Source organism: Pelobates fuscus, chromosome 4, assembly GCF_036172605.1.
Source record: "Pelobates fuscus isolate aPelFus1 chromosome 4, aPelFus1.pri, whole genome shotgun sequence".
NCBI lineage: Eukaryota > Metazoa > Chordata > Amphibia > Anura > Pelobatidae > Pelobates > Pelobates fuscus.
The window spans coordinates 3,464,186-3,492,066 of record NC_086320.1 but is presented as its reverse complement, the minus strand read 5'-3'; the positions used below and the strand labels follow the sequence as shown (position 1 = coordinate 3,492,066).

General features: G+C 46.7%; 1 protein-coding gene across 2 annotated transcripts in view; it reads right to left on the bottom strand.

The window, feature by feature from the left end:
- The window catches only part of FBXL6 (F-box and leucine rich repeat protein 6), a 77,013-nt gene that overhangs the window by 5,153 nt on the left and 43,979 nt on the right, over positions 1–27,881 (bottom strand). For both annotated transcript variants that reach the window (XR_010090729.1, XM_063450908.1), the window contains exons 6-8: positions 4,437–4,544; positions 3,925–4,038; positions 1,444–1,675 (exon numbers count right to left, since the gene is read on the bottom strand). Coding sequence is in view for 1 of the 2 variants with exons in the window: in XM_063450908.1 (XP_063306978.1) it covers positions 1,444–1,675; positions 3,925–4,038; positions 4,437–4,544 (454 nt within the window). In the remaining variant the exon portion in view is untranslated. The remainder of the gene's footprint in view (positions 1–1,443; positions 1,676–3,924; positions 4,039–4,436; positions 4,545–27,881) is intronic.

Here is a 27,881-nt window from a genome sequence, read left to right as displayed (position 1 = left end):
CTTAATGGAGTTTTGCCTCTGTCCTTGGAGATAATTGGATTACTTCTCAATTATCTCCAGGATAGAAGACTCTGTGTAAAAACTGTATTCCTCTGCCTGTGATAATGAGATTACCCATTGCGTTTAGTAATCATATCACAGGCAGAGGGGAGGATTTTGTGAGGGAGTGTCTGTGTGTATTGTATGGATTGATTGGTTGTTCTGTAAAACCCTGTGGGCTGTACTATGTTTGTGGATTGGGAATAAGAGAGACTGTATGTGCCAGTACAGTCAGATTCTGCTTAACCCTCAAAACGAAGTGTCGTCTCGTTAATAGGGGAATTGGATTGTATGCTGACTGCCAGGAGTGTAAACCTTTCGTATGGTTTTCCTGTTCGGCTGTTTCCAGGATTAGTAGAGTTTGCAGTTCGGGAGATTGGTGCTTACAGTTGCTGCCTGTGCATCTGAAAAGGGGAATATCGCCTAAACGTGTTTTAACTTCTGGTGAGCAAAACGGTCCGTTACAGGAGCCTTGTCTCGTTCTTGGGGGGATTTATTGTATGCTGTTCCAGTTCGACTGCTAGGAGTGTAAACCTTTCGTATGGTTTTTCCTATTCGGCTGTTTACAGCATTCGAATGGTTCCGGTTCAGCTGTTTACGGCATTCATATGCTTCTCCGGTTCGGTGGATTGGTGTCTACAGTAACTGTGCCTGTGTCTCTGGAAGGGAAGATCTACTAAACGGCAGTTTAACCCTTTTATGCCTGGGGGTGCGTTACAGCTCCCTTAGTAACAGAGCTCCTCTGGCTGATAACCAGGCTCCCTAGTAACAGAGCTCCTCTGGCTGATAACCAGGCTCCCTTAGTAACAGCGCTCCTCTGGCTGATAACCAGGGTCCCTAGTAACAGAGCTCCTCTGGCTGATAACTAGGCTCCCTAGTAACAGAGCTCCTCTGGCTGATAACCAGGCTCCCTAGTAACAGAGCTCTTCTGGCTGATAACCAGGTTCCCTAGTAACAGAGCTCCTCTGGCTGATAACCAGGCTCCCTAGTAACAGAGCTCCTCTGGCTGATAACCAGGTTCCCTAGTAACAGAGCTCCTCTGGCTGATAACCAGGCTCCCTAGCAACAGAGCTCCTCTGGCTGATAACCATGCTCCCTAGCAACAGAGCTCCTCTGGCTGATAACCAGGCTCCCTCTGGCTGATAACCAGGCTCCCTAGCAACAGAGCTCCTCTGGCTGATAACCAGGCTCCCTAGTAACAGAGCTCCTCTGGTTGATAACCAGGCTCCCTCGTTTCAGAGCTCCTCTGGCTGATAACCAGGCTCCCTAGTAACAGAGCTCCTCTGGCTGATAACCAGGCTCCCTAGTATGATAGCTCCTCTGGCTGATAACCAGGCTTCCAGGATAACAGAGCTCCTCTGGTTGATAACCACACTCCACAACTTTAGACTTTGAGTTGGTTACCGGTACAGGGCAGGTCACAGATGCCTTGTGGGGTGACTCTGTAGCAGCCCCTCAGATCCAGCATTTTCAGTTTTGTAGAATCTCTCAGTAGTCTCTTACAGACAGCATCGCTCACAAAAGAGTAGTTGGAAGTGGCCAGACAGAGCTCCTGAAGCTCAGTAAATCCAGGGTTTTCTTCAGAGTGTCGACTCATAGACTTGGAAGACCAAACTAGATTCAGCAGACGCAGAACCTTGGAAACACAAAAATAAAGAATTTTGGAGTCTAAAGAAGATATGGATGGAAGATTTTAGAATTAAACACTTTATTATCATTTTGTGTGAGTAGGGATTAGGTATGTAGGATGTGGCGGGACCGCTGCCTGGTTGTGAATTGCTATGTGTTATTCCCCGTATTTCCCCTGTGTTGTGTTATATTCCTGAGTTTTACCTGCTCCCTGTTTGGTAGAGCCAGTATGAATGAGTTCCGTTCGCCTCCTGAACGGGGACCACTATGAAACCTCATTTAGAATGTTGTCTTAGAACGTTCACACCTCGTAACGAGGGGACAGAACCACAAACCGCAAGGGAAGTCTCGGAACGTGCCGACCCTGGGTGGCGGCCTGTCCGTTAGACAAATGCCATCTAGGGGGAGCATTTGTGGATTGCTTCCCATGTCGTTTGGTTCCCGAACGAGGACCTCCTAATCAATTAGAACATTAATAATAACTAATTAATGAGTGCTTCCCTGGGCGGCAACCGTTAGTCTATACGAACGGAGGCCAGGGGGAGCATTTGTGTCCCGAAAGGAGACACTTCCCTTGCCTGGTTTAACCCAGGGACGCCACGAGCAGAGGCAGTTACTGTTCTGGGGGTCCCTGAGATTGGTGGAGATAATCTCTTGGGGACAATGGCGGTTTGGCAGGCTTTCTGTGGCTAGGACTCAGAGAGGCGGGAAACTTTCCCGCGCTAGGACTAGGTACAAAGGCTCTTGGGATAAAGAGCCCCTGGTCCCCGGAGGTGGGAAACCCCAAGGATGGATGGCAGGAACTGGGGACAAAGGGACTGGAGTTCCTGTCACACGCACAGGTCCCTGGGAGGGGGAGGAGCCTGGGAGGGGGCATGGAGTGGCAGGAAGAGGGGACAAAGGGATTGGGGTTCCAGTTCTGTTATGTGACCCCCTAGGAGGGGGAGGACCCTGGGAGAGGACATTGTCATTGTGTGTTATCCACACCTTGCATGGGGACAATATAACGCGGAGTGTGGCCAATAAAGTTGTTGTTGAACCCCCAGGACTGTGTGTTGTTCGGTTACTGGGTGAGAAATTGGTTTCTCTGCATTATAGCTGATTCCCTTCCAGGGACAAGACATGGCTGAGCAAGGACAACCGGTCAGGTTGTCGGCAGGCCCGCTACATAGGACATATAGCTGGTGGCTGGGTCTGTTGGACCTATACAATAGGACTAAGTCTATAGTGGGTTGGTCAGTTCAATAGGACATGCAGCAGTTGGCCAGTTTAGTAGGACATGCAGCAGCTGGCCAGTTTAGTAGGACATGCAGCGGCTGGCCAGTTTAGTAGGACATGCAGCGGCTGGCCAGTTTAGTAGGACATGCAGCGGCTGGCCAGTTTAGTAGGACATGCAGCAGCTGGCCAGTTTAGTAGGACATGCAGCAGCTGGCCAGTTATGTAGGACATGCAGCAGCTGGCCAGTTATGTAGGACATGCAGCAGTTGGCCAGTTATGCGGCAGTTAGCTGGGTCTGTTGGACCTATAGAGTAGGACTTAGTCTATAGCAGTTGGCTAGTCATGTAGGACATGCAGCAGTTGGCTGGTCATGTAGGAAGTGCAGCAGTTGGCTGGTCATGTAGGAAGTGCAGCAGTTGGCTGGTCATGTAGGAAGTGCAGCAGTTGGCTGGTCATGTAGGACATGCAGCAGTTGGCTGGTCATGTAGGACATGCAGCAGTTGGATGGTCATGTAGGACATGCAGCAGTTGGATGGTCATGTTGGACATGCAGCAGTTGGATGGTCATGTTGGACATGCAGCAGTTGGATGGTCATGTAGGACATGCAGCAGTTGGCTGGTCATGTTGGACATGCAGCAGTTGGCTGGTCATGTTGGACATGTAGTAGTTGGCTGGTCATGTTGGACATGTAGTAGTTGGCTGGTCATGTTGGACATGTAGTAGTTGGCTGGTCATGTTGGACATGTAGCAGTTGGCTGGTCATGTTGGACATGTAGCAGTTGGCTGGTCATGTAGGACATGTAGCAGTTGGCTGGTCATGTAGGACATGTAGCAGTTGGCTCTGTCTGCAAAACCAGCTGGAGGGGGTAAAACCTGTATCAGAGAGCTAGGACTGTAGCAGTTTTTAAGAAGGTGATGTTACATTTTCCCAAACATGTTTTGCATGCAAATAAGGAATGCTGTTTCATGTTGCATGGATCCCTATTAGGGGAAGGGTCTCTACTACCAAGAAACCTCCACCACTGTTTTGTAGTTACCTCTAGCTTGGGACAGCCAGTTTGCAACGATTCAATGCAAAATGATAAATCATCGGATCCCTGTTTCATCTCTGTGTTTAGTTCCAGAACCCTCAAATTAGGACAGGATCCACCCTAGGAAAAATAGGATTATGTGGATTAAGACAAGGAGAGAGGAGTGAGGGCTCAATGAGCACAGAAGAATAAAAGAACACTTAAGGTGAATCAAAGAATAAGAAATGAGGGCTTGAGGTGGATGAAAGAATAAGGAACACGAAGTGGATGAAAGAATAAGGAACGAGGACTCGAGGTGAATGACTGAATGAAAGACCGAGTTGGATGAAAGAATGATGAACGAGGACGCAAGGTGGATGAGAGAATTATGAATGAGAGAACAAGGTGGATAAAAGAATGAAGAGTGCGGGTTTGAGGACAAAAAGAAGGACAGCAAGAGTGAGAACTTGATGTAAAGGACAGATAAGGGAGCGAGGGTTTAAATGGGAGAATTAGGAAACAAATGAACCATGACTCACCGCCAGACGGCTAATGACAGCCTTCATCATTGTACTGTATGTCAGAAACAAGTCCTGAAGCTGAGATCCACATTCATCTAAAACTCTGGGTAACGCCAAGGATTCAACCTGAGCAACAAATTGCAGAGAATTACACCCAGTATTCTGCACTGCATCTTCCTCCTCAGCAGAGCACCCTTCCATACAGGAAAGATACGTTGTTAACTTGACAAACAATAAAATATAATATTCAGACATAACACCGTATCCACCGTGGAAGAACTCCATAGGTAATACAATCAATAAATTCTCAATACTGAGCCTTTAAGGCTTAGATTAAAATTTCGCTTTTATTCCAAAACAGAATAAAACAATATTTGAATCCAACAGCCACTGACCTCAATACACAGTGTATTGAATTGCCCAAGCAGAAATACCTAAACGTCCTAACGCATTTCACGCTTACAAAGAGCCTTTATTCATAGGTACATCTGGATAGATGTGGGTATCTCCAAAAATAGTCAGATTTCATAACAGGTGAGACATAGCTCGGATATAACATTGCCAAGATGGTATAACCCAAAATGATTACATTCCTTTCTAATGCAGAGCTTAAAGTGGACTTATCTGCTCTGTAATTCCCAGTTAACTTAAAGAGTTATCCACATGAACTTAAAGGGACACTATAGTCACCAGAACAACTAAAGCTTTATGTATTGTATCCCGCTTAATGTAGTTGTTCTGGTCTCTACATCCTGACCCTGCAGGCTTTTTGCTGTGAACATGGCTTTTTCAGAGAAAAATACAGTATTTCCATGCTCCATAGGTATTGCAGAAGAATTCTCGGGTCAGAGATGATGCAAGGACACTCCGGACACAGGTGTATTTATTATTTTACAGCTGCAAAGTCCCAGTACCTTTATCACAGACAACACGCTGTAACAGGCACCTCTCCACCAGCAAACAAAGGCTATATACTTTAAATGACGTATTACATACGTATACAGAGAACACAAAAGTTACACCCACATTACAATGATTATATCCAATAATTAAGCTACACATACTAACTAATGGTGGGCATTCCTGACATTCCACACATGCGCCCTGGCGTTAGACCTCCAGTGGCAGTCACTTAGAAGACCACCAGAGGTGCTTCCAGGGTCAGTTCTGCACAACATGTAGCGCGGACATTCAGAGAGTCTCTACGCTCTGCACGGGGATGCTTAACATTGGCCAGCACAGCGTTTATCTCCGTCCCCCAACCCTATGTGAATACATTGGACTGGCTGTGATAGTTATTTTAGATGATCTCAGCCAAGGAGTTGGGGCGGGAGTGGAGCAAGCAGCGGTGGACACACACGTTTCTGGAATAAGGGTAAGTAAATTACTTATTTCATTAATTAAAAATTGATTGCACTAAATTATAATATTGCCATAACTTAAACAATACTATGTAATATTAGCCCGTGTACTTGTTACGATTGCCTCCGGTCTAGCAGGAGGTTGGATCGCTTGGATATCCTGGTTCCCGAAGTCAGAGTGGCGAACGATGCTCCAGTCGGTAGAAACCTGCAAGTGTAGAATCTCCCACTAGCTATAGCAAAGCTAGGATTCCCGGATCCCTACAACACGAGTCGAGGCTACGAGTTGAGGGTAAAACGAACTGACTTTACTGGCACGTAAACATGGCAATTTATGTAAGTCCCCAGGTCCAAGGACAGCCGCCTGTGGACCTGGTGGGATACAGGTACAATACAACAAGGTAACCAATCACAAGACCCTGTATCATTTGAACTTGTTACCGCCCCGCTTGGAGATAATGAATCCAACGGTTTCAGTAATACAATTATTTCCAAGCGCCCAAAACCCACGTTTATTTTACATACAGAAAACAGAATAAAAATACATAACTTCAACAGTTTAATAACTATTTCGGTACTTCCACCACTCAGTTTATAGCTCCAGTTCGTGTGTATTAGTTCAACGAATAGCGACTCAAACTCACGAACCCGCTGCTGTATTTCGTATTTTCGAAAATGGAGGCCATGTTTTCAGGTGTAACAATAGGCAGCGGGACCTCGGCATCAACTCGTGGAACTAGTAATGGCCAGAGTTGTGCCCGAATTCCCGCTCTCTGGCTGGATGTCGTCGCCGTTCGAGATACGAATTTAGCCCGCCGTGAAGGGGCACTTAACCTGCGGTTAACCGCAACATTCCACATTCTAATTGAGGCCACACGCCAGATTGAAGGTGGTCCCCGTTCGTGCCTCTTTCGATAGTTTAATCATCGGTAGGTAAGGCACGAACGCATATATACTGGGGCCGTCAATTAGCCTACGGTTAACCACAAACCGCAACCCTTGGGTGATCAATTGGTGGCACACGCTCTCAGCCGGGTGGTCGACCGTTCGGTAGCTTGAGAGGTGACCGGGGTTAAGTGGCGGCACACGCCAGGAGCTGGGTGGTCGGTTGTTCGTTTAACGAACTGGGGTATATATATTCCATTTGGGAGAGGGTGCAGCATTCACGTACCGAAGTCCTAAGGTACAAAATAATCAGTATAATCCTGGTTGGTAACAGTCTTGTAACAGTACAGTTTTATAGTTCACAGGTGTGACAAACGGCCTGGATACTGTCTTTATTTTCCCCCAAGCTGTTTGTAGCGGAACCCCTGTTTTGGCTGTCCCATTCATCGTTTATTTGTTACCATTGCTGAGGTTTTACATGCCTGGATTATACAGATTGACATTGCACTATAGCAGAGTACACCCCAGTTTACTGGAGGGGGCTGATGGCTCACCTCCTGCCCAGTGATTATGGCCCTGGGGTGTATTGCCCTTTAAAGACAGTCTTTGGGCCTGATGGATTTTTATTTGACGGTGTATAGATTGTGAATAGGAAGGTGTACCCCTCCCCCATTTCCTGTCCCATTGTTCTCCAGCAGGGTGTTGTCCCAGGCACACTGCCAGACTAATTGGAACTGGTTTGAGCTGGAAAGTTTGGGCTGGAGAGCCATGCTTCAGTGGAACTAAAGGGAAATCCACCTAACTTTTAAACCCCATAACTCCTGAACCCCTGGTCCAATCTGGGTGATTTTTGAATATGTTATTCACCCAGATCAGGGCTATCAGGGGATACCACATGTAGGGGTGTACCCTATGTATTTGGGGTACATCTAGAAGTGGCAGAAAATATGTGCAGTATAATTGTTTTATCTGTTAAGCTAAGGGGAGGAGATGTGTGGGAGGTAACGTCTGTATGATTGGTGCAATGTGTGATTAATGTAAATCCCTCCCTTGCATGGGAGAATCTCATAAAAGCAGGAATGTTGCCATTAAACTTGAGTTTTACTCCTGATACTGTGTGTCGTCCAGTTATTGGGAAAGGTGATGGAATATCTGTGGATTATATTGCTGATCGTGCTATTTACCCTCTTGGATTTGTATTTGTTCCTGCATCCTCTGGATTGGTGGAGTTCAGCTGTGGGAAATCAGCTCTCCGCTACATGAGGTAAGAACTAAGGGTAATTGAACCCTCTGAAAGCCCCTAGGCGCCTCCGGTAGTCCTCGTACCTAAAAGAGACGGTACCACCCGTTTCTGCATGGACTACCGGAGATTAAACGAGAAAACAGTATCCGACGCATATCCTATGCCTAGGATAGACGAATTGCTGGACTGGATGGCCAGGGGCCAATACCTTACTACAATTGATCTTTTGTAAGGGGTATTGGCAGATTCCCTTAGCCCCAGATGCTATCCCTAAGTCGGCGTTCGTCACCCCATTCGGCTTGTACCATTTTAAGGTAATGCCGTTTGGGATGAAGAACTCCCCGGCCACATTCCAGCGGATGGTAGACCGACTTCTAGATGGGCTCCAGGACTTCACCTGTGCTTACCTGGATGATATTGCCATCTTCAGCAATACCTGGCAGGAGCACCTGACCCATATAGGAGCCGTTATAGATAGAATTAGGGAGGCAGGGTTAACTTTGAAACCAGCTAAGTGCAGTATTGGAATGGCTGAGGTTCAGTACCTTGGCCACCGAGTAGGTTGCGGGATGCAGAAACCAGAGCCCGCAAAGGTAGAGGCCGTAGCGCAGTGGCCAACCCCCAGAACAAAAACTCAGATCTTAGCGTTTCTAGGGACGGCCGGATATTATAGAAAATTTGTGCCCAACTATAGCGCCATAGCAAACCCCTTACTGATCTTACCCGTAAGAACCTTCCCCGTCAGGTTACCTGGACCCCGGAGTGTGAGCAGGCATTCCAACAGCTGAAGAACGCACTTGTAAATGCTCCTGTCTTGGCAGCCCCTGATCCAACTAAACGCTTTCTTGTTCACACAGACGCTTCTATGTTTGGATTGGGGGCAGTACTGAGCCAAGTCGGGGCCGATGGCGGAGAACATCCTGTGGCTTACATCAGTAGAAAACTACTACCAAGGGAAGTAAGCTACGCCGCCATCGAGAAGGAATGCCTGGCCGTGGTGTGGGCCCTGAAGAAATTACAGCCCTACTTGTATGGACAGCCATTTTTGTTGCTCACGGATCACAACCCGTTAGTATGGTTGAACCGTGTGGCTGGGGACAATGCCAGGCTGCTGCGCTGGAGCTTGGCGCTGCAGCCCTTTGACTTTGGAGATGAATCCCCCATTGACTACTCGGGCAGATGGTGTAGAGTAGAGAGCTTTGATGAGGGAGATGAACGTGGGAGGGAAGTTAAACTTGTGGAGGACCGCGAGGAGAAAGGGCCAGTGAAGCCGATCGAAAGCTTTCTCCGCGTCCAGAGAGAGAAGTACACTTGGGGCCCTCCCTCCTCGCAGCCCATTAAGAATGTTGAGGACTTTGCGGGTGCCATCTGCTCCCTGCCTGCCACTCACAAACCCCACTTGGTCCTCTTTAATCAGTGATGGGATGACTGGTGCTAATCTATTCGATAGGATCTTGGCTATAAGTTTTACATCAGTGTTTAGGAGGGATATAGGGCGCAAGTTTTGGCACCTGTCTGGGGGCTTCCCTGGTTTAGGGAGCGTGGCGACATGAGCCATTAGCATTTCTGGGGGCATGGTGCCGGTGCTGAGTACATGTGTGTATAATCTCTGGAGATATGGGCTGAGTATTTGTGCAAATTGTTTGTAGTAAGCGTTAGATAGGCCGTCGGGGCCAGGGGACTTCCCTGTCGGGAGTTCTTGGATGGTGTCTAGGATTTCTTGTGTGGAGATGGGGTGCTGTATGATTCGGATGTGGGCTTCCGAGAGGGTGGGCAGGGTGGTTTTTTGAAGAAATTCGTCTATGCCCTGGGCTGTGGGTTGGTGTGTGGCCGGGTCATTTTTTAAGTTATAGAGTGTATGGTAATATTCGGCCATCTCGTCATTAATTTCTTGCGGGTTGTGGATTTTCACCCCAGTTTTCACAACTAAGTAAGGAATTTTGGACTTCGTTTGTCTGTGTTTCAGTAGTGTTGCCAGGTGTTTCCCTGCTTTGTTGCCTTGGGTATATGATTTAATCTTCAGTTTTGTTAACATTTAGGCCGTTTTGCGAATGGCTATGGTGTTGAGTTGAGTGGTAAGGTCCGCAATGGATTTGGCTTGTGCTTCAGATGGGCGGAGGAGATGGGCATTTGTTGTGTCCCGGAGTTGTCTCAAGAGGCTTAGATAGTCTCTCTCCCTTTTTTTTGTTTAAGTAGGAAGCTCGGCTTATCAGGGGCCCTCTTATAACTGTTTTGTGGGCCTGCCAAAGGGTTGCTATGGAGACTTCAGTCGAGTCATTCAGTTCGAAGTACTAATGAAGGTGGTCGGTTAGTTGTCGTACAAAGGGTGCATCCTTTAGAAGGGAATCATTCAAACGCCATGGGGGTTTACCCCTGTGTTGGTATGTGTCTCGTAGGGACATTGTGACAGGTGCGTGGTCGGACCACACTATGTTCCCTATGGAGTATTCCATGGTTTGTTGTAGGAGAGGCTCAGTCAAGAGGATATGGTCGATTCTGGAATATGTTTTATGGACTTGTGAGTAAAATGTGTATTCTTTGTCTTGTGGATGGAATGGAATGTCATACAGGCCATGGTTGTGTAGTAGTTTCGTAAGAGCTTTGTTGGTGCGTGTGAGTGAGATATGTCTGGCTGATGTCATTGGGACAGTGGAATCTATGCGTGAGTCCATAGTGTGGTTGAGGTCTCCGCATATTAGAACTTGGGCGTTGGTGTTAGCTGGTAATTTGTGGAGAACTTTATGTAAGAAATTGTGTTGGTTGGCATTCGGACCGTAGAGACCTACCAGCAGAAGGGGATGGTTATTTATTAAGCAGTGTAGCATTACAAACCTGCCGTTTTTGTCTAGTTTGACTTGCAGGGGCTCTACAGTGAGGGAGCTGTGAAGGAGAATGGAAACGCCCCGGGATTTTGAAGAGTGGGTGGTGTGGAACTGGTGGGGGTAATCCCGTATGGCGAAGGTGGGGGTCCGGTTATGGGCAAAGTGCGTCTCTTGGATGCATACTATGTCTGCTTTATTGCGTTTTAGGTCGTCCAGTAGCATGCGTCTTTTATGGGGTGTGTTCAACCCTTTGACATTGTGCGAGTAAATTTTCATGGTGGCAATAGGAAATGTGGATTGTAGTCTGTGGTGGCCTGACAGATCGGAAGGTCAGTGAGAGAATATGTTTGTGAGTTCTCTGAGCGGGTGGGTTGGAGGTTCACAGTTAAGGGGTAGGGGTCGTGACCTGGAGAGGTCCGGTGTTTCTGTCACACCTTGGGGGGGTTGGAAGTCTAGACTAACAGTCAGTGGCTGTCTGGGCTCCATTTCAGAGCAAATGAGTGTGCAGAGATGTTTGAGAAAAAATAAAACACATAACATTAAAACATCATAACTATGAAGAACATGTTGCATTGATCATATATCATATACGGTTTCTAGTGCCCTAGTAAGCGAGGTACATTGGTGGGTGTAGGCTGTTGTACGTCTTGCTAGCAGTATGGGTTGGTGGCTAGTGTGTGATTGTATGTTGCTATCGCTAAGTTATCGGTTTGGAGGTTGTTATTTACGTCCCGCTTCATGCAGACAGTGCCTACAAGGGGCTTCGATTTAAATGCCTAATGGGTGTTTGAGTGAGCCATCCCAGGCTGTGGATTAGTTCAGATCACACAGTCCGTGGGTAGGTGAAGATGGCCTCTGGTGGGGTGGGAGCTATGCAGCGCTCCGTTAGTTAGTTAATGTCCGGTATTTCGTGACCTTGTTTGTTCCGCTGGGGTTCCCAGCGTGTGTTGGCGTGGAACAGCTGGCTACATGTGATAGTCACGTTTAAAGTGGTAGGGTGCCCGTGTAGTTATGGGGAGGTCCTCGTCCACCCTTGCATGTCAGTATGCTGTACACCCTGAGGATGTGTAAGCACATCATTGTCTAGTCAGTATCTCCTGTCTAAAGGGCTCGAGGCACTAGCCCAGCAGTAAGCCTACGGTCCTGCTCACAGTAATCATTAGGGTAATAATAAACAGTGGTAATTAAACATGAAGCAACATATATGATATGTAATAGCTAGAAATCAGAGCTATGCATTATACTTGCGGCTTCTCATGAGCAACAGTTCTTAAGACAAATTGGTTAGTCCTCTTGCGTTCTGCGCCCCTGTTTAGGGGGACGCCGGTTTTTACTAGACCCAGGGTCAGGTGGGCCCCAATTTTCCAACTTCTTCATGCCCTCTTCTGGGCTGGTTATGATTGCAGTGTCTCCATTCCGTGTAGCAATTATCTTGGTGGGAAAGCCCCATCGGTATCCCTGCGTCTCCTGAGGATGCCCGCGGAGAGATCCGCCATCATGCGCACCGTTGGAAAGTCGTCATGGGGGCTGGGTTTGCTGCGATGCCTTTTGAGTATGAGTTCCTTGATGTGATAAAAATGCACTCTAATGAGGACATCGCGGGACGTGGAATCTGGCAGGTACCGGGGCTTTGGGATCCTGTGTGCTCTGTCTACCAAGAGCATGTCCGCCGGGATGTCAGGCGCATATGCATGCAGGAGGCCTCTTACAAAGAGTGGCAGGTCGTCCTGGGTAACAGATTCCGGAACGCCGCGTAGCCATAAGTTGTTTCTTCTCGCTCTGTCCTCATAATCCGCCATTTGCGCCTCCATATTCTCCAGTCGGTGTTGCAGCGTCAGGACTTGGTCTGCCGTCTCGGCCTGCGTGGAGGCCAGGTCTTTGCAGCTTTGTTCCACTTTGGAGGTCCTGCCCGACAGGTCTCTCACCTCCTGTCTAATTTGATCTGCGGTCACTTTCCAGGTATTAATCAGGGTGGCAGACATATTCTCCATGGCCTTTTCGAAGTGGCTCTTCGTGAGGCAGTCCTGCAGGCGAGGTCCCTCTATTGCGGGGTAGGCGGCATCTGCATCTGTGTCCTCGCCGCCATCTTGGAGCGCGGGCCGCGCAGATTCAGTGTGTGCCGTTTTTTGCCCGAAAAAGGCCGTTTTGACAGTTTTCGCCATAGATTTCTTTGCCTTATGTTGTGACATATTGCTCGATGTTGTTATATACTTTCTCTGCTTGCGATTAGTGGTTAATTATGGAGCCCATCTGCCGGAGCAAATCCTTACACGGCCATCTTGCTCGGCGGTCAGCCACGCCCCCCCGCAGCCCTTTGACTTTAATATACAATACCGCCCGGGGAAACAGAATGGAAACGCTGATGGGTTGTCAAGACAGACTGAATTCGAAAAATGATCCGTGAGCATACCGGACATCCCCAAGTCGATCCGTAATAGATCTGACTGTGTATGCCGGCTTATTGGCAAGGGGGAGCAGTGTAGCGAAACCCCTGTTTTGGCTGTCCCATTTATCGTTTATTTGTTACCATTGCTGCGGTTTTACATGCCTGGATTATACAGATTGACATTGCACCATGTAGCGGACTGGGTCCTATACCAGAGTACACCCCAGTTTCCTGGAGGGGGCTGATGGCTCACCTCCTGCCAAGTGATTATGGCCCTGGGGGGTATTGCCCTTTAAAGACAGTCTTTGGGCCTGATGGATTTTTATTTGACTGTGTATAGATTGTGAATAGGAAGGTGTACCCCTCCCCCACGTTTCCTGTCCCATTGTTCTCCAGCAGGGCGTTGTCCCAGGCACACTGCCAGACTAATTGGAACTGGTTTGAGCTGGAAAGTTTGGTCTGGAGAGCCATGCTTCAGTGGAACTAAAGGGAAATCCACCTAACTTTTAAACCCCATAACTCCTGAACCCCTGATTTTTGAATATGTTATTCACCCAGATCAGGGCTATCAGGGGATCCCACATTTATGGGTGTACCCAATGTATTTGGGGTACATCTAGAAGTGGCAGAAAATATGTGCAGTATAATTGTTTTATCTGTTAAGCTAAGGGGAGGAGATGTGTGGGAGGTAACGTCTGTATGATTGGTGCAATGTGTGATTAATGTAAATCCCTCCCTTGCATGGGAGAATCTCATAAAAGCAGGAATGTTGCCATTAAACTTGAGTTTTACTCCTGATACTGTGTGTCGTCCAGTTATTGGGAAAGGTGATGGGATATCTGTGGATTATATTGCTGATCGTGCTTGTAACGGACCGTTTCACTTACAAGAGGATAAAACCCAGTTTAGGCGATATCCCCCTTTTCCATAGACCAGCAGCTACAGCAATCACCAATCTCCCGAACTGCAAACTGTACAAATTCTGGAAACTCCCGAACCCTGGAATCAGCCGAACAGGAAAAGCCTACAATCCACTTACACTCCTAGCAGTCAGCATACAATCCAATTCCCCCAAAAACGAGACGACACATCGGTTTGAGGGTCAAGCAGAATCTGAGGTGCTGGCACACCCAGCCTGGTTTTTATTACGGTTATGCACATACAGGACACACCCAGGGGGAGGCATAAAATAACCAATCAACTAACAGTACAACCCACACATCCCCTCCCCTCAGATAAGCAGTTAACATAATTTATTACATACAGTAAAAATACAGTTTCCACACATACTCTAACTTTAAAACCATACATCACATTCACATAAAAATACATATCCACAATCAATCCATTAAATCCACAATCAATCACATAAAAATACATATCCACAATCAATCCATTAAAAAATGGCATGAATCCGACCAGGGGTTCAAAAGTTAGTAAAAGTATCTTTTGTTCCCCCTGGCTGGCAGTATTTTAATCTGGCTCAAACAGGAAAAGTAAAACATCCCCACAATGCATCCTGGCTTCCTCCCTTCTGCCCTGGAGATAATTGGAGAAGTAATCCAATTATCTCCCAGGTCAAAGACCATTACACATGTGGGGACCTAAATACAGGATTATGTTTTAAAATATATATAGTCACTTTTATTACACCAAACACAGACATGTAACATATCCCCAGATAGCTCAGGTCTGCGTGCACATTATTAGGTGAATGGCACGCAGACCACACAAATACAGTTTAATTGCCATGGAGCTAAAGTCTTTCCCATAGTCTTTCATTATATGAATAGGCTCCATGGCATAGCTATCTGGGGTTATCACTGCTCAAACAGGGCAAGTACCAAATGGCCCCACCGTGTTTAAAGGGCCAGAATGAGTGACATGCACTCTGTTAGGGCCAAATACGTTTTTTTAAAAGGGCCCAATCTCCCAGGGCCATAGTCTAAAGGCAGCAGGCGAGCAACCAGGCTCCTCCAGTTCACAGTGGCGAGGTTGGCTTCGCCACACTTCTCCCCTTTACCAATTAGACTAACAGGGTACCTGACCTCCTGCCGGTCAGTGCCCTGGTTAGTCCAGCAACCCACCCACAAAACAGAAACAGCAGTACAGCCCACCCACAATAACTGGTTACTACACCTGGGTAGAGGAGGTCCAGGTGTCTCACCACGGCTGTGTGGGGGACTGGTAGTCTGCCTTGGTGGGTTGCTGAGTGAGCAGAGACCAGCGGTACTCTGCCCTGGTGCCAGTACTACCGCGGAAGTAGCCTGGTTGGAGCCTGGTTGTGGGAGGGAGAGACCGACTGTCTCCACTCTGGCTACACTGCTCTGTGGCTGGGGGACAGGACCGACCGTCCCTACCCCTTGGGCTGTAAGTGCAGAGACTACGGTCCCATCTGCACAGTTGCGGGGCTCAACATCTCCCCTTGGTGGGTTAGGCTGCCGCTGGAGAGAGGGTGTAACAAGCTCCTCTCTCTGGACTGTCAACTGCCGCTGGGGAGAGGGGTTAACAGGCTCCTCTTCCTGACACTCTCTTTACTGGTGGAGAGGGGGACCTTTCATTATTTTGTCCTGCTGCTGGGGTGTGAGACTGACGGTCTCTGCTCCCTGCAGGACACACTGCCACTGGGGAGGTGTCACGACTAGTAATGTGGTCCAGCACGCAGAAACTATGTAAACATATACATAGGTAAGAAAAGGAAAATAACAGGATAGAGCGTAAACCGGACCTTAGAATGGCCGGACTAATACGCTAGAGACAGAGAATGGTCAAAGGGAAAGCCGAGGTCAAGGAAGCCAGAAAATACTCAATACCGATAAAACAAGCCAAGTCAGGGAAACCAGAGATCAGAATAACCAGGGAAACGCCAAGGATCAGGATACCAGGAAATCAGAATCACGGAAATAGCACTCTCAGGAAATCAGGAAACTGAAACCACGACATGGCAAAGTAATGGGAAAAGCTAGGGGTTTAAATACCCCTCTCTAGGCTATGATTGGTCAGAGGGCGACCTCTGACCCCAAAACGTGCGTGTGCGTTGACGTCGTGACGTCACGCACACGTTGGTATAATTTTCGGGGGCGGAGCTACTCTTAGGCGCGACCACGTGGTCGGCGCGATGTTTGATTCGGGCGTGATGCCCGGAAGAACGGAAGGAGCGGTTCCCGGCTCGCCGACGAGCAGGTAAGCTCGTGTTGTCGGCGTGGCCGTGCCGGTCGGGCACGGCCGTGAGGCTCGGCGGGCCGGTGACCGCAACAGTAGGAAGGACGACACCTTCAGCTCCCTGGGGTACACACTGTCGCTGGGGAGGAAGGATTGCACCCTCAGCTCCCTAGGGTACATACTGCTGCCGGGGAGGAAGGATTGCACCCTCAGCTCCCTGGGGTACACGCTGCCGCTGGGGAGGAAGGACGACACCTTCGGCTCCCTGGGTTACACACTGCCGCTGGGGAGGACGGACGACACCATCAGCTTCCTGGGGTACACACTGCCGCTGGGGAGGAAGGACGGCACCTTCAGCTCCCTGGGATACACACTGCCGCTGGGGAGGAAGGATTGCACCTTCAGCTCCCTGGGTGTCATGCCTTAACTATGGTATCCTCTTACTTCCTGGTTCCACGGAGCCTAGCCACACCCCTTTATGACACGGTCTGCCTATTTAATCTGACTGCACCAGCTGATCTAGGCTGGATTATTGAACTACGTTCCGTACTCACGAACCGGCTACAACTTCGTTGTGAAAACCTCTGTTACCAGACCGGACTGAAAGACTCTGCAAGTTCCCTTCACCTCTCCTCATCCACAACTAAAAGCTTAACACTCTCCATCCAGGATAAATGCCTCTGAGGAGATCTCGGGAACCAGTGTTCTATGTGCCGGAAGCTAAGTAAAACCTCTGTGATAAGCATTGCATCTCAAGCTGTTATTTCCTGTCTCCAAAATCCTTCGATAATACAAAACCGTTACAGCTAACTTCAACTCATACTTTATCTCAGTTAGCTGCATCTGTCTTGCTTCGGTTAAAGTCTATGGAACAGCTATTGTGACTGCTTATCACCTAAACCGTTGATTCTACTAAGAGACTCTTTATTGATTCAGTGTCTGCAATTTACTATCGTTTACTCCTTAAAGCTACAGTACCTGTAATTGTGGACTTCAGTTATCATTTACTACTTAAAGCTACAGTGCTTATAATTGTGGACTTCAGTTATCGTTTATTACTTAAAACTACAGTACCTGTAAATTGGAATTAAAGTCAATCCTTTTACTTTTTATAATAAATATTCAAACTATACGAAATCTGCAGTTGTGTTCCTTCATAACAAATGTTTAGACGTGACAGAATAATCCAGCCATTGTAATGGATCCAGCAGATTTCGATTCTACTATAACTACGCTGAATCAAAGAGTTGATACACTAGCCCAAGGTGTGCAAGACCTGCAAGTTACTAACGAAAGAATTCTCACTTATGTCAGAGATCTACAAACTCATACTCCTCATACTGTTCTGCACTCGGCTAGCGATCCTGCTGTATGTAACCCTGAAAAGTTCTCTGGAGATCGTTCAAAATACAGGGAGTTCCTCAACACCTGCAAATTATTAATTGCTTTGAAACCCAGATCTTATCCTACAGAAAGAACTAAAGTGTGTTCGGTTATTTCCTTTCTAAGAGGTGAACCTATGTCATGGGCCCATTCCTTTCTGGAAAACGACGACCCCATCTTAGACTCACTGGATGAATTTTTTGAAGCCATGTCTCTTCTCTATGAAGATCCTAACAAACAAGCTACAGCTGATTTAACAATCAGAACACTACAGCAAAGAAATAGACCTGTTGAAGATTACATTGCTGAATTTAAAAGATGGGCTGTAGAAACGCAATGGAATGACATCACATTGCGCAACCAATTTCGAATTGGTTTATCTGAAGCTGTAAAAGATGAACTGTCTAGAACAGAACTCCCTACTACTTTGAACGCTCTAATTCACTTATCAATCAGCATTGACAGAAGATTAAGAGAAAGAAAGGCAGAAAAAGCCCTTTTTCATTCTAAAGACCGAAAACCTTTTACTCCCTCAAAAGCTCCAGAAAAAACTTCTTTACCAAGTGAACCTATGGAAATAGGGGTAATAAGAAGTCCTCTCACTCCTGCAGAAAAGAACCGAAGACATCAATTAAACCTATGCATGTATTGTGCCTCTCAAGATCATCTGGTCTCTGATTGTCCCTTATTAAAACGGACAAAGGCCGGTAGACAAGCCTACACCTCTGCAATCTTCAGTGCACTCCCCCCAACACCGACCACTCCGTTCACACCTATATCCCTTGTAATACAGTGGGATAAGGTGAGAATTGTTACTGAAGCTATCATCGATTCAGGTGCAAATGGGGTATTCATCGATTCAACCTTTGTAACAAAGAATAAAATTCCTTGTGTTCAAAAAGCCATTTCTGTTCCTATTAAAGTGATTGACGGCTCCTTTATCTCCTCGGGACCGATTCTTCATGAAACCATCCCTCTAAAGGTAACCACCAATCATATTCATACTGAATTTCTAGTATTTGATGTTATTCCATCACCTCTCTATCCCGTTATAATAGGGATCAATTGGTTAAGGAACCACAACCCTCAAATTTCATGGTCTCCTTTCTCTATCACCTTTAACTCACATTATTGTAAAGAAACATGTTTACAGCAAATTCCTATTCTTCAAATCTCCAAAGAACCAACCATACCTTCTTGTTATTCAGACTTTTCAGATGTCTTCAGTAAAAAAGAAGCTGAAACGCTCCCGCCTCATCGTTCCTACGATTGTCCTATAGACCTCATACCTGGTGCCCCAGTACCTTTTGGGCACATCTACCCTCTCTCTGAGGCTGAATTACAAATTCTCAAAGAATATCTAGATGAAAACCTACGGAAAGGGTTCATTAGACCCTCTAGTTCACCTGCTGCCTCAAGTATGTTTTTCGTAAGAAACAAAGACCAGACTATACGTCCTATCATTGATTACAGAGCCTTAAACAAAATAACAGTTAAAAATCGTTATCCTCTTCCTCTCATCAATGAACTGGTTGAACGATTGAAAACTGCTACCATCTACACTAAGCTTGACCTTCGCGGGGCATATAATCTCATCAGGATAAAGGCTAATGATGAATGGAAAACTGCTTTCCGAACAAGATATGGCCTCTTCGAATATCTGGTGATGCCTTTTGGCCTCTGCAACGCCCCTGCAACTTTTCAACATTTCATAAATGATATCTTTAGAGACCTATTGGACGTCTGTGTCATCATTTATTTAGATGATATTCTCATATACTCCAACACTCCTGAGGAACATAGAAAACATGTCAGATGGGTGTTATCAAGACTCAGAACTCACAAATTATTCGCTAAACCCGAAAAATGTATTTTTCACGTCAAAGAAATAACCTTCTTAGGTTATGTCATCTCCCCTCATTCAATAGGTATGGATAATTCAAAAGTCGATTGTATCATCAACTGGCCTGTTCCCTCTACAGTAAAAGAATTACAGCGATTTCTAGGGTTCGCCAACTTCTACAGAAAATTTATTAAAAACTACTCTGAGATAGCTCACCCACTCAATCAACTTAACAGTAAAAAACATCCCTTCAATTGGAACGAGAAGGCTCAAACTGCCTTCACTGAATTAAAGAGAAAATTTACAACAGCTCCTATTCTTCAACTTCCAAATCCTTCATATCTTTATGTCCTTGAAACGGATGCTTCGGAAATTGCAATTGGAGCTGTCCTTTCTCAACACAAAACTCCTCAAGAACCTCTTCATCCTGTCGCCTTCTTCTCACGATCATTATCTCCTGCCGAAAAGAATTATCCTACAGGAGAAAAAGAATTATTAAGTATCAAAGTGGCTTTAGAAACCTGGAGACACCTTCTTGAAGGTGCTCAGAACTCTTTAATCATATATACTGACCATAAAAATCTCGAATATCTTCACTCCAATAAAACACTGTCTGCTCGACAAGTGAGATGGAATCTCTTTTTTTCCCGGTTCAACTTCCAAATCGTCTTTAGACCTGGGTCTAGAAACAAAAAGGCTGATGCCCTTTCCAGGATCCATAAAGACACACAAATTGAACCTCCTTCGCCTAAAGTCATTGGAATCTTATCTTCTCTTATTGATGACATTAAAGATCTCAGTGAAGATGCTCTCGAACTTCCTAAATCAATTCAATTATCCAAGAAAAACGGTCTCTACTACTTCAAAGACCGGATTTACGTACCTCCCTCTTTCAGAATTAAAGTACTCGAATTTATTCATGATTCTCCTCTGGCAGGTCATCCAGGTATAAAAAAGACCCTTGAATTGTCTAAAAGATACTATTGGTGGCCTCGTCAAGACCAAACTATTGAATCTTATGTCAAATCTTGTTCTGTATGCCAAAGATCAAAACATGTCCATCATCAACCATTTGGTCAATTATTGAAATTACCAATTCCTGAACGACCTTGGCAATCCATTTCTATGGATTTTCTGGTAGAATTACCTCCTTCTCATCATCATACCACCATTTTAGTGGTGGTAGACCGCTTCACGAAAATGTCTCATTTCATTCCTTTAAAGAAGTTACCCACATCCTCTGAACTTTCAAAAATATTTCTTGATAACATAGTCAAACTCCACGGACTGCCAGACGAAATCATTTCAGACCGAGGAACTCAGTTTACCTCCAAATTTTGGAATGCATTATGTGCCACTCTTCATATCCAACGTAAACTATCATCTGCATATCATCCTCAAACAGATGGACAAACTGAAAGAGTCAACCAATGCTTAGAACAATATCTACGATGTTATTGCTCTCACTTACAAGACGATTGGATAACTTGGTTACCTATGGCAGAATTCGCATACAATAACTCTTTTCATACCAGCAGTAAAATGACTCCATTTTTATCCAATTATGGATTTCATCCTTCCTCAATTCCTGCTCAGACAGTTTCTTCATCTAATCTCTCCGATTCGAATCAAATCTCTCATATGTCCTCTTTATTCAAGAAATTGCATGAGAATCTAGAATTGGCCTCCTCCAATCAAAAGAAGTTTTTTGATACAAAAAGACAACCTTCACCTTCTTATAAAATCGGTGATCTTGTCTGGCTTTCCTCAAAGAACATCTCTACAAATCGTCCATCAAAGAAGTTAAGTTCTCTTTTCCTTGGTCCTTTTCCAATAATATCGGTTATCAACCGTAATGTTGTTAAATTGAAACTTCCACCAACTTTAAAGCTACATCCTGTTTTTCATGTGTCCTTGTTGAAGCCTCATCATCCTGACCCTTTCCAAAGAAATGTCACTACTTCTCCTGATCCCATATTGGTCCAGGGTGAAGAAGAATACGAAATTCAAAGTATACTGGATTCAAGGATCCATCGTGGCTCCTTACAATACCTCATCAGATGGAAAGGATATGGAATTGATGAAGATACATGGGAAAACTCCTCTGTCGTTCATGCTGACAAATTGATTTCCAAATTTCACAAGCGTTACCCTTCTAAACCAAGTCAATAGCACCCAGAGGTTGCTCATTAAAGAGGGGGTACTGTCATGCCTTAACTATGGTATCCTCTTACTTCCTGGTTCCACGGAGCCTAGCCACACCCCTTTATGACACGGTCTGCCTATTTAATCTGACTGCACCAGCTGATCTAGGCTGGATTATTGAACTACGTTCCGTACTCACGAACCGGCTACAACTTCGTTGTGAAAACCTCTGTTACCAGACCGGACTGAAAGACTCTGCAAGTTCCCTTCACCTCTCCTCATCCACAACTAAAAGCACTCTCCATCCAGGATAAACGCCTCTGAGGAGATCTCGGGAACCAGTGTTCTATGTGCCGGAAGCTAAGTAAAACCTCTGTGATAAGCATTGCATCTCAAGCTGTTATTTCCTGTCTCCAAAATCCTTCGATAATACAAAACCGTTACAGCTAACTTCAACTCATACTTTATCTCAGTTAGCTGCATCTGTCTTGCTTCGGTTAAAGTCTATGGAACAGCTATTGTGACTGCTTATCACCTAAACCGTTGATTCTACTAAGAGACTCTTTATTGATTCAGTGTCTGCAATTTACTATCGTTTACTCCTTAAAGCTACAGTACCTGTAATTGTGGACTTCAGTTATCATTTACTACTTAAAGCTACAGTGCTTATAATTGTGGACTTCAGTTATCGTTTATTACTTAAAACTACAGTACCTGTAAATTGGAATTAAAGTCAATCCTTTTACTTTTTATAATAAATATTCAAACTATACGAAATCTGCAGTTGTGTTCCTTCATAACAAATGTTTAGACGTGACACTGGGGTACACACTGCCGCTGGGGAGGAAGGACGGCACCTTCAGCTCCCTGGGGTACACACTGCCGCTGGGGAGGAAGGACGGCACCTTCAGCTCCCTGGGGTACACACTGCCGCTGGGGAGGAAGGACGGCACCTTCAGCTCCCTGGGGTACACACTGCCGCTGGGGAGGAAGGAAGGCACCTTCAGCTCCCTGGGATACACACTGCCGCTGGGAGGAAGGATTGCACCTTCAGCTGCCTGGGGTACACACTGCCGCTGGGGAGGAAGGACGACACCTTCAGCTCCCTGGGATACACACTGCCGCTGGGGAGGAAGGATTGCACCTTCAGTTCCCTGGGACACACACTGCCGCTGGGGAGGAAGGACGGCACCTTCAGCTCCCTGGGATACACACTGCCGCTGGGGAGGAAGGATTGCACCTTCAGCTCCCTGGGTGTCATGCCTTAACTATGGTATCCTCTTACTTCCTGGTTCCACGGAGCCTAGCCACACCCCTTTATGACACGGTCTGCCTATTTAATCTGACTGCACCAGCTGATCTAGGCTGGATTATTGAACTACGTTCCGTACTCACGAACCGGCTACAACTTCGTTGTGAAAACCTCTGTTACCAGACCGGACTGAAAGACTCTGCAAGTTCCCTTCACCTCTCCTCATCCACAACTAAAAGCACTCTCCATCCAGGATAAACGCCTCTGAGGAGATCTCGGGAACCAGTGTTCTATGTGCCGGAAGCTAAGTAAAACCTCTGTGATAAGCATTGCATCTCAAGCTGTTATTTCCTGTCTCCAAAATCCTTCGATAATACAAAACCGTTACAGCTAACTTCAACTCATACTTTATCTCAGTTAGCTGCATCTGTCTTGCTTCGGTTAAAGTCTATGGAACAGCTATTGTGACTGCTTATCACCTAAACCGTTGATTCTACTAAGAGACTCTTTATTGATTCAGTGTCTGCAATTTACTATCGTTTACTCCTTAAAGCTACAGTACCTGTAATTGTGGACTTCAGTTATCATTTACTACTTAAAGCTACAGTGCTTATAATTGTGGACTTCAGTTATCGTTTATTACTTAAAACTACAGTACCTGTAAATTGGAATTAAAGTCAATCCTTTTACTTTTTATAATAAATATTCAAACTATACGAAATCTGCAGTTGTGTTCCTTCATAACAAATGTTTAGACGTGACACTGGGGTACACACTGCCGCTGGGGAGGAAGGACGGCACCTTCAGCTCCCTGGGGTACACACTGCCGCTGGGGAGGAAGGACGGCACCTTCAGCTCCCTGGGGTACACACTGCCGCTGGGGAGGAAGGACGGCACCTTCAGCTCCCTGGGGTACACACTGCCGCTGGGGAGGAAGGAAGGCACCTTCAGCTCCCTGGGATACACACTGCCGCTGGGAGGAAGGATTGCACCTTCAGCTGCCTGGGGTACACACTGCCGCTGGGGAGGAAGGACGACACCTTCAGCTCCCTGGGATACACACTGCCGCTGGGGAGGAAGGATTGCACCTTCAGTTCCCTGGGACACACACTGCCGCTGGGGAGGAAGGACGGCACCTTTAGCTCCCTGAGATACAATCTGCCGCTGGGGAGGAAGGACGACACCTTCAGCTCCCTGTGATACAATCTGCCGCTGGGGAGGAAGGACGGAACCTTTAGCTCCCTGTGATACAATCTGCCGCTGGGGAGGAAGGACGGCACCTTCAGCTCCCTGGGATACACACTGCCGCTGGGAGGAAGGATTGCACCTTCAGCTGCCTGGGGTACACACTGCTGCTGGGGAGGAAGGACGACACCTTCAGCTCCCTGGGATACACACTGCCGCTGGGGAGGAAGGATTGCACCTTCAGCTCCCTGGGACACACACTGCCGCTGGGGAGGAAGGACGGCACCTTTAGCTCCCTGAGATACAATCTGCCGCTGGGGAGGAAGGACGACACCTTCAGCTCCCTGTGATACAATCTGCCGCTGGGGAGGAAGGACGGAACCTTTAGCTCCCTGTGATACAATCTGCCGCTGGGGAGGAAGGACGGCACCTTTAGCTCCCTGGGTTACACACTGCCACCTCAGGGGAAGACGGCTAACCTCATCGGATGCAGCCTCTACTCTGCTGCTGTAACACTCTTTCCGCTGAGCATACTCTCCGTCCATCCTTGATTTTCGCTTAGCCATGACCTGGTTCCAGATCCCCTGGAATATCTCCATGGATACATAACCCCCATACTGGGCCACTCGCTGTCTCACCTCGGCCAGCCCATAATCTTCAGCGTCAGAGCCTTCCATACTTGTCTGCTCCAAGTCGCTGGATACCTCTGCTGCCAGGGGCGCTGCACGAGTGCTAACGTTGCCCTCAATTTGTAACTCCAAGGATTTGGAGTTGTCTGTAGCTGTCCTTCTGGCTGTAGGAACTATCCCGCCGCTTGCCACCAATTGTAACGGACCGTTTCACTTACAAGAGGATAAAACCCAGTTTAGGCGATATCCCCCTTTTCCATAGACCAGCAGCTACAGCAATCACCAATCTCCCGAACTGAAAACTGTACGAATTCTGGAAACTCCCGAACTGGAAACACACGAACCCTGGAATCAGCCGAACAGGAAAAGCCTACAATCCGCTTACACTCCTGGCAGTCAGCATACAATCCAATTCCCCCAAAAACGAGACGACACATCGGTTTGAGGGTCAAGCAGAATCTGAGGTCCTGGCACACCCAGCCTGGTTTTTATTACGGTTGTGCACATACAGGACACACCCAGGGGGAGGCATAAAATAACCAATCAAGTAACAGTACAACCCACACATCCCCTCCCCTCAGATAAGCAGTTAACATAATTTATTACATACAGTAAAAATACAGTTTCCACACATACTCTAACTTTAAAACCATACATCACATTCACATAAAAATACATATCCACGATCAATCCATTCAGGGGAACAACATATTAAAAAATGGCATGAATCGGACCAGGGGTTCAAAAGTTAGTAAAAGTATCTTTTGTTCCCCCTGGCTGGCAGTATTTTAATCTGGCTCAAACAGGAAAAGTAAAACATCCCCACAATGCATCCTGGCTTCCTCCCTTCTGCCCTGGAGATAATTGGAGAAGTAATCCAATTATCTCCCAGGTCAAAGACAAAACTCCATTACACATGTGGGGACCTAAATACAGGATTATGTTTTAAAATATATAAAGTCACTTTTATTACACCAAACACAGACATGTAATACATCCCCAGATAGCTCAGGTCTGCGTGCACATTATTAGGTAAATGGCACGCAGACCACACAAATACAGTTTAATTGCCATGGAGCCAAAGTCTTTCCCATAGTCTTTCATTATATGAATAGGCTGCATGGCATAGCTATCTGGGGGTATCACTGCTCACACTGGGCAAGTACAGAATGGCCCCACTGTGTTTAAAGGGCCAGAATGAGTGACATGCACTCTGTTAGGGCCGAATACGTTTTTTTAAAAGGGCCCAATCTCCTAGGGCCATAGTCTAAAGGCAGCAGGCGAGCAACCAGGCTCCTCCAGTTCACAGTGGCGAGGTTGGCTTCGCCTCAGTGCTATTTACCTTATTGGATTTGTATTTGTTCCTGCATCCTCTGGATATATTGGTGGAGTTCAGCTGTGGGAAATCAGCTCTCAGCTACACTGTTTCCCTAGGTTCGGTAGTTTTATCTACAGACCACCCCCCGGCTCATTATCTTCAAAAGAACCACAAACTCAAGTGCTCTCTCTGGGTGGCCGCCATTCATAGAACTGAAAACATGTGCTCTGGAGAATGGCGGCCATTTTGTCTCCCAAACGCAGACGGCGGTACGAGGTCATCGAGTGCCTGGAACTCAAAGGATACTCTGACCGGCGAACCTCTGTAACTTTGTACCGCCGCCTGCCGCCTGCTTCCTTCCCAGGGGGTGAAAAGACTCCCCCGAATTATTTAGTGTAGGCACTCCCGAAGGCTGACCGATCGCTACCACTTTTCTTATGGAACTAATTTGGGCAGCTCCAACGTGTGTGGTCGATCAAAACTTTACTCCGGTGGCGATTCGGCTGCATTATCGGCATCTGATCGCTAGTTGGACAACTTGGGAGCTCAGATCCGGGGATATAAGACTTGTAAGGGTTCCTATTAATATTGTGTGTGGTTTGGGGTGTTTTTATGTTTAATTCATTGTACCTCTAGTGCCTGGGAGATAATTAGTTTAGGCAAAGCAAACGCCTGGGCGGGTTTTACCTATATTTTAGCTGAAGACTGGTCTGTGTATAAAAGCAGGCCATTTGGCCATAATAAAACATTCCTTTTGTACCCTTCATCAAGTCTCGATTGATGTTTGGGCATGCAACGGTCAGAGCTAGATAATCACACGACCTTGCTGGATATTGGGAGACAAACGTATCACTCAGGATACTGGCGGTTCGCTACAACAGGCTAACATTGAAGTAGTTTAAAACTGCGGGGAGACAGGGGACCTCCTTACACCATAACCTTATAGCTGCAGTTATAATACACTGTGTGCAGGGAGACAGGGGACCTCCTTACACCATAACCTTATAGCTGCAGTCATAATACACTGTGTGCGAGGAGACAGGGGACCTCCTTACACCATAACCTTATAGCTGCAGTTATAATACACTGTGTGCAGGGAGACAGGGACCTCCTTACACCATAACCTTATAGCTGCAGTTATAATACACTGTGTGCAGGGAGACAGGGGACCTCCTTACACCATAACCTTATAGCTGCAGTTATAATACACTGTGTGCGAGGAGACAGGGGACCTCCTTACACCATAACCTTATAGCTGCAGTTATAATACACTGTGTGCGGGGAGACAGGGGACCTCCTTACACCATAACCTTATAGCTGCAGTTATAATACACTGTGTGCGGGGAGACAGGGGACCTCCTTACACCATAACCTTATAGCTGAGGTTATAATACACTGTGTGCGGGGAGACAGGGGACCTCCTTACACCATAACCTTATAGCTGCAGTTATAATACACTGTGTGCGGGGAGACAGGGGGCCTCCTTACACCATAACCTTATAGCTGCAGTTATAATACACTGTGTGCGGGGAGACAGGGGACCTCCTTATACCATAACCTTATAGCTGCAGTTATAATACACTGTGTGCGGGGAGACAGGGAACCTCCTTACACCATAACCTTATAGCTGCGGTTATAATACACTGTGTGCGGGGAGACAGGGGACCTCCTTACTCCATAACCTTATAGCTGCAGTTATAATACACTGTGTGCGGGGACACAGGGGACCTCCTTACACCATAACCTTATAGCTGCGGTTATAATACACTGTGTGCGGGGAGACAGGGGACCTCCTTACACCATAACCTTATAGCTGCAGTTATAATACACTGTGTGCGGGGAGACGGGG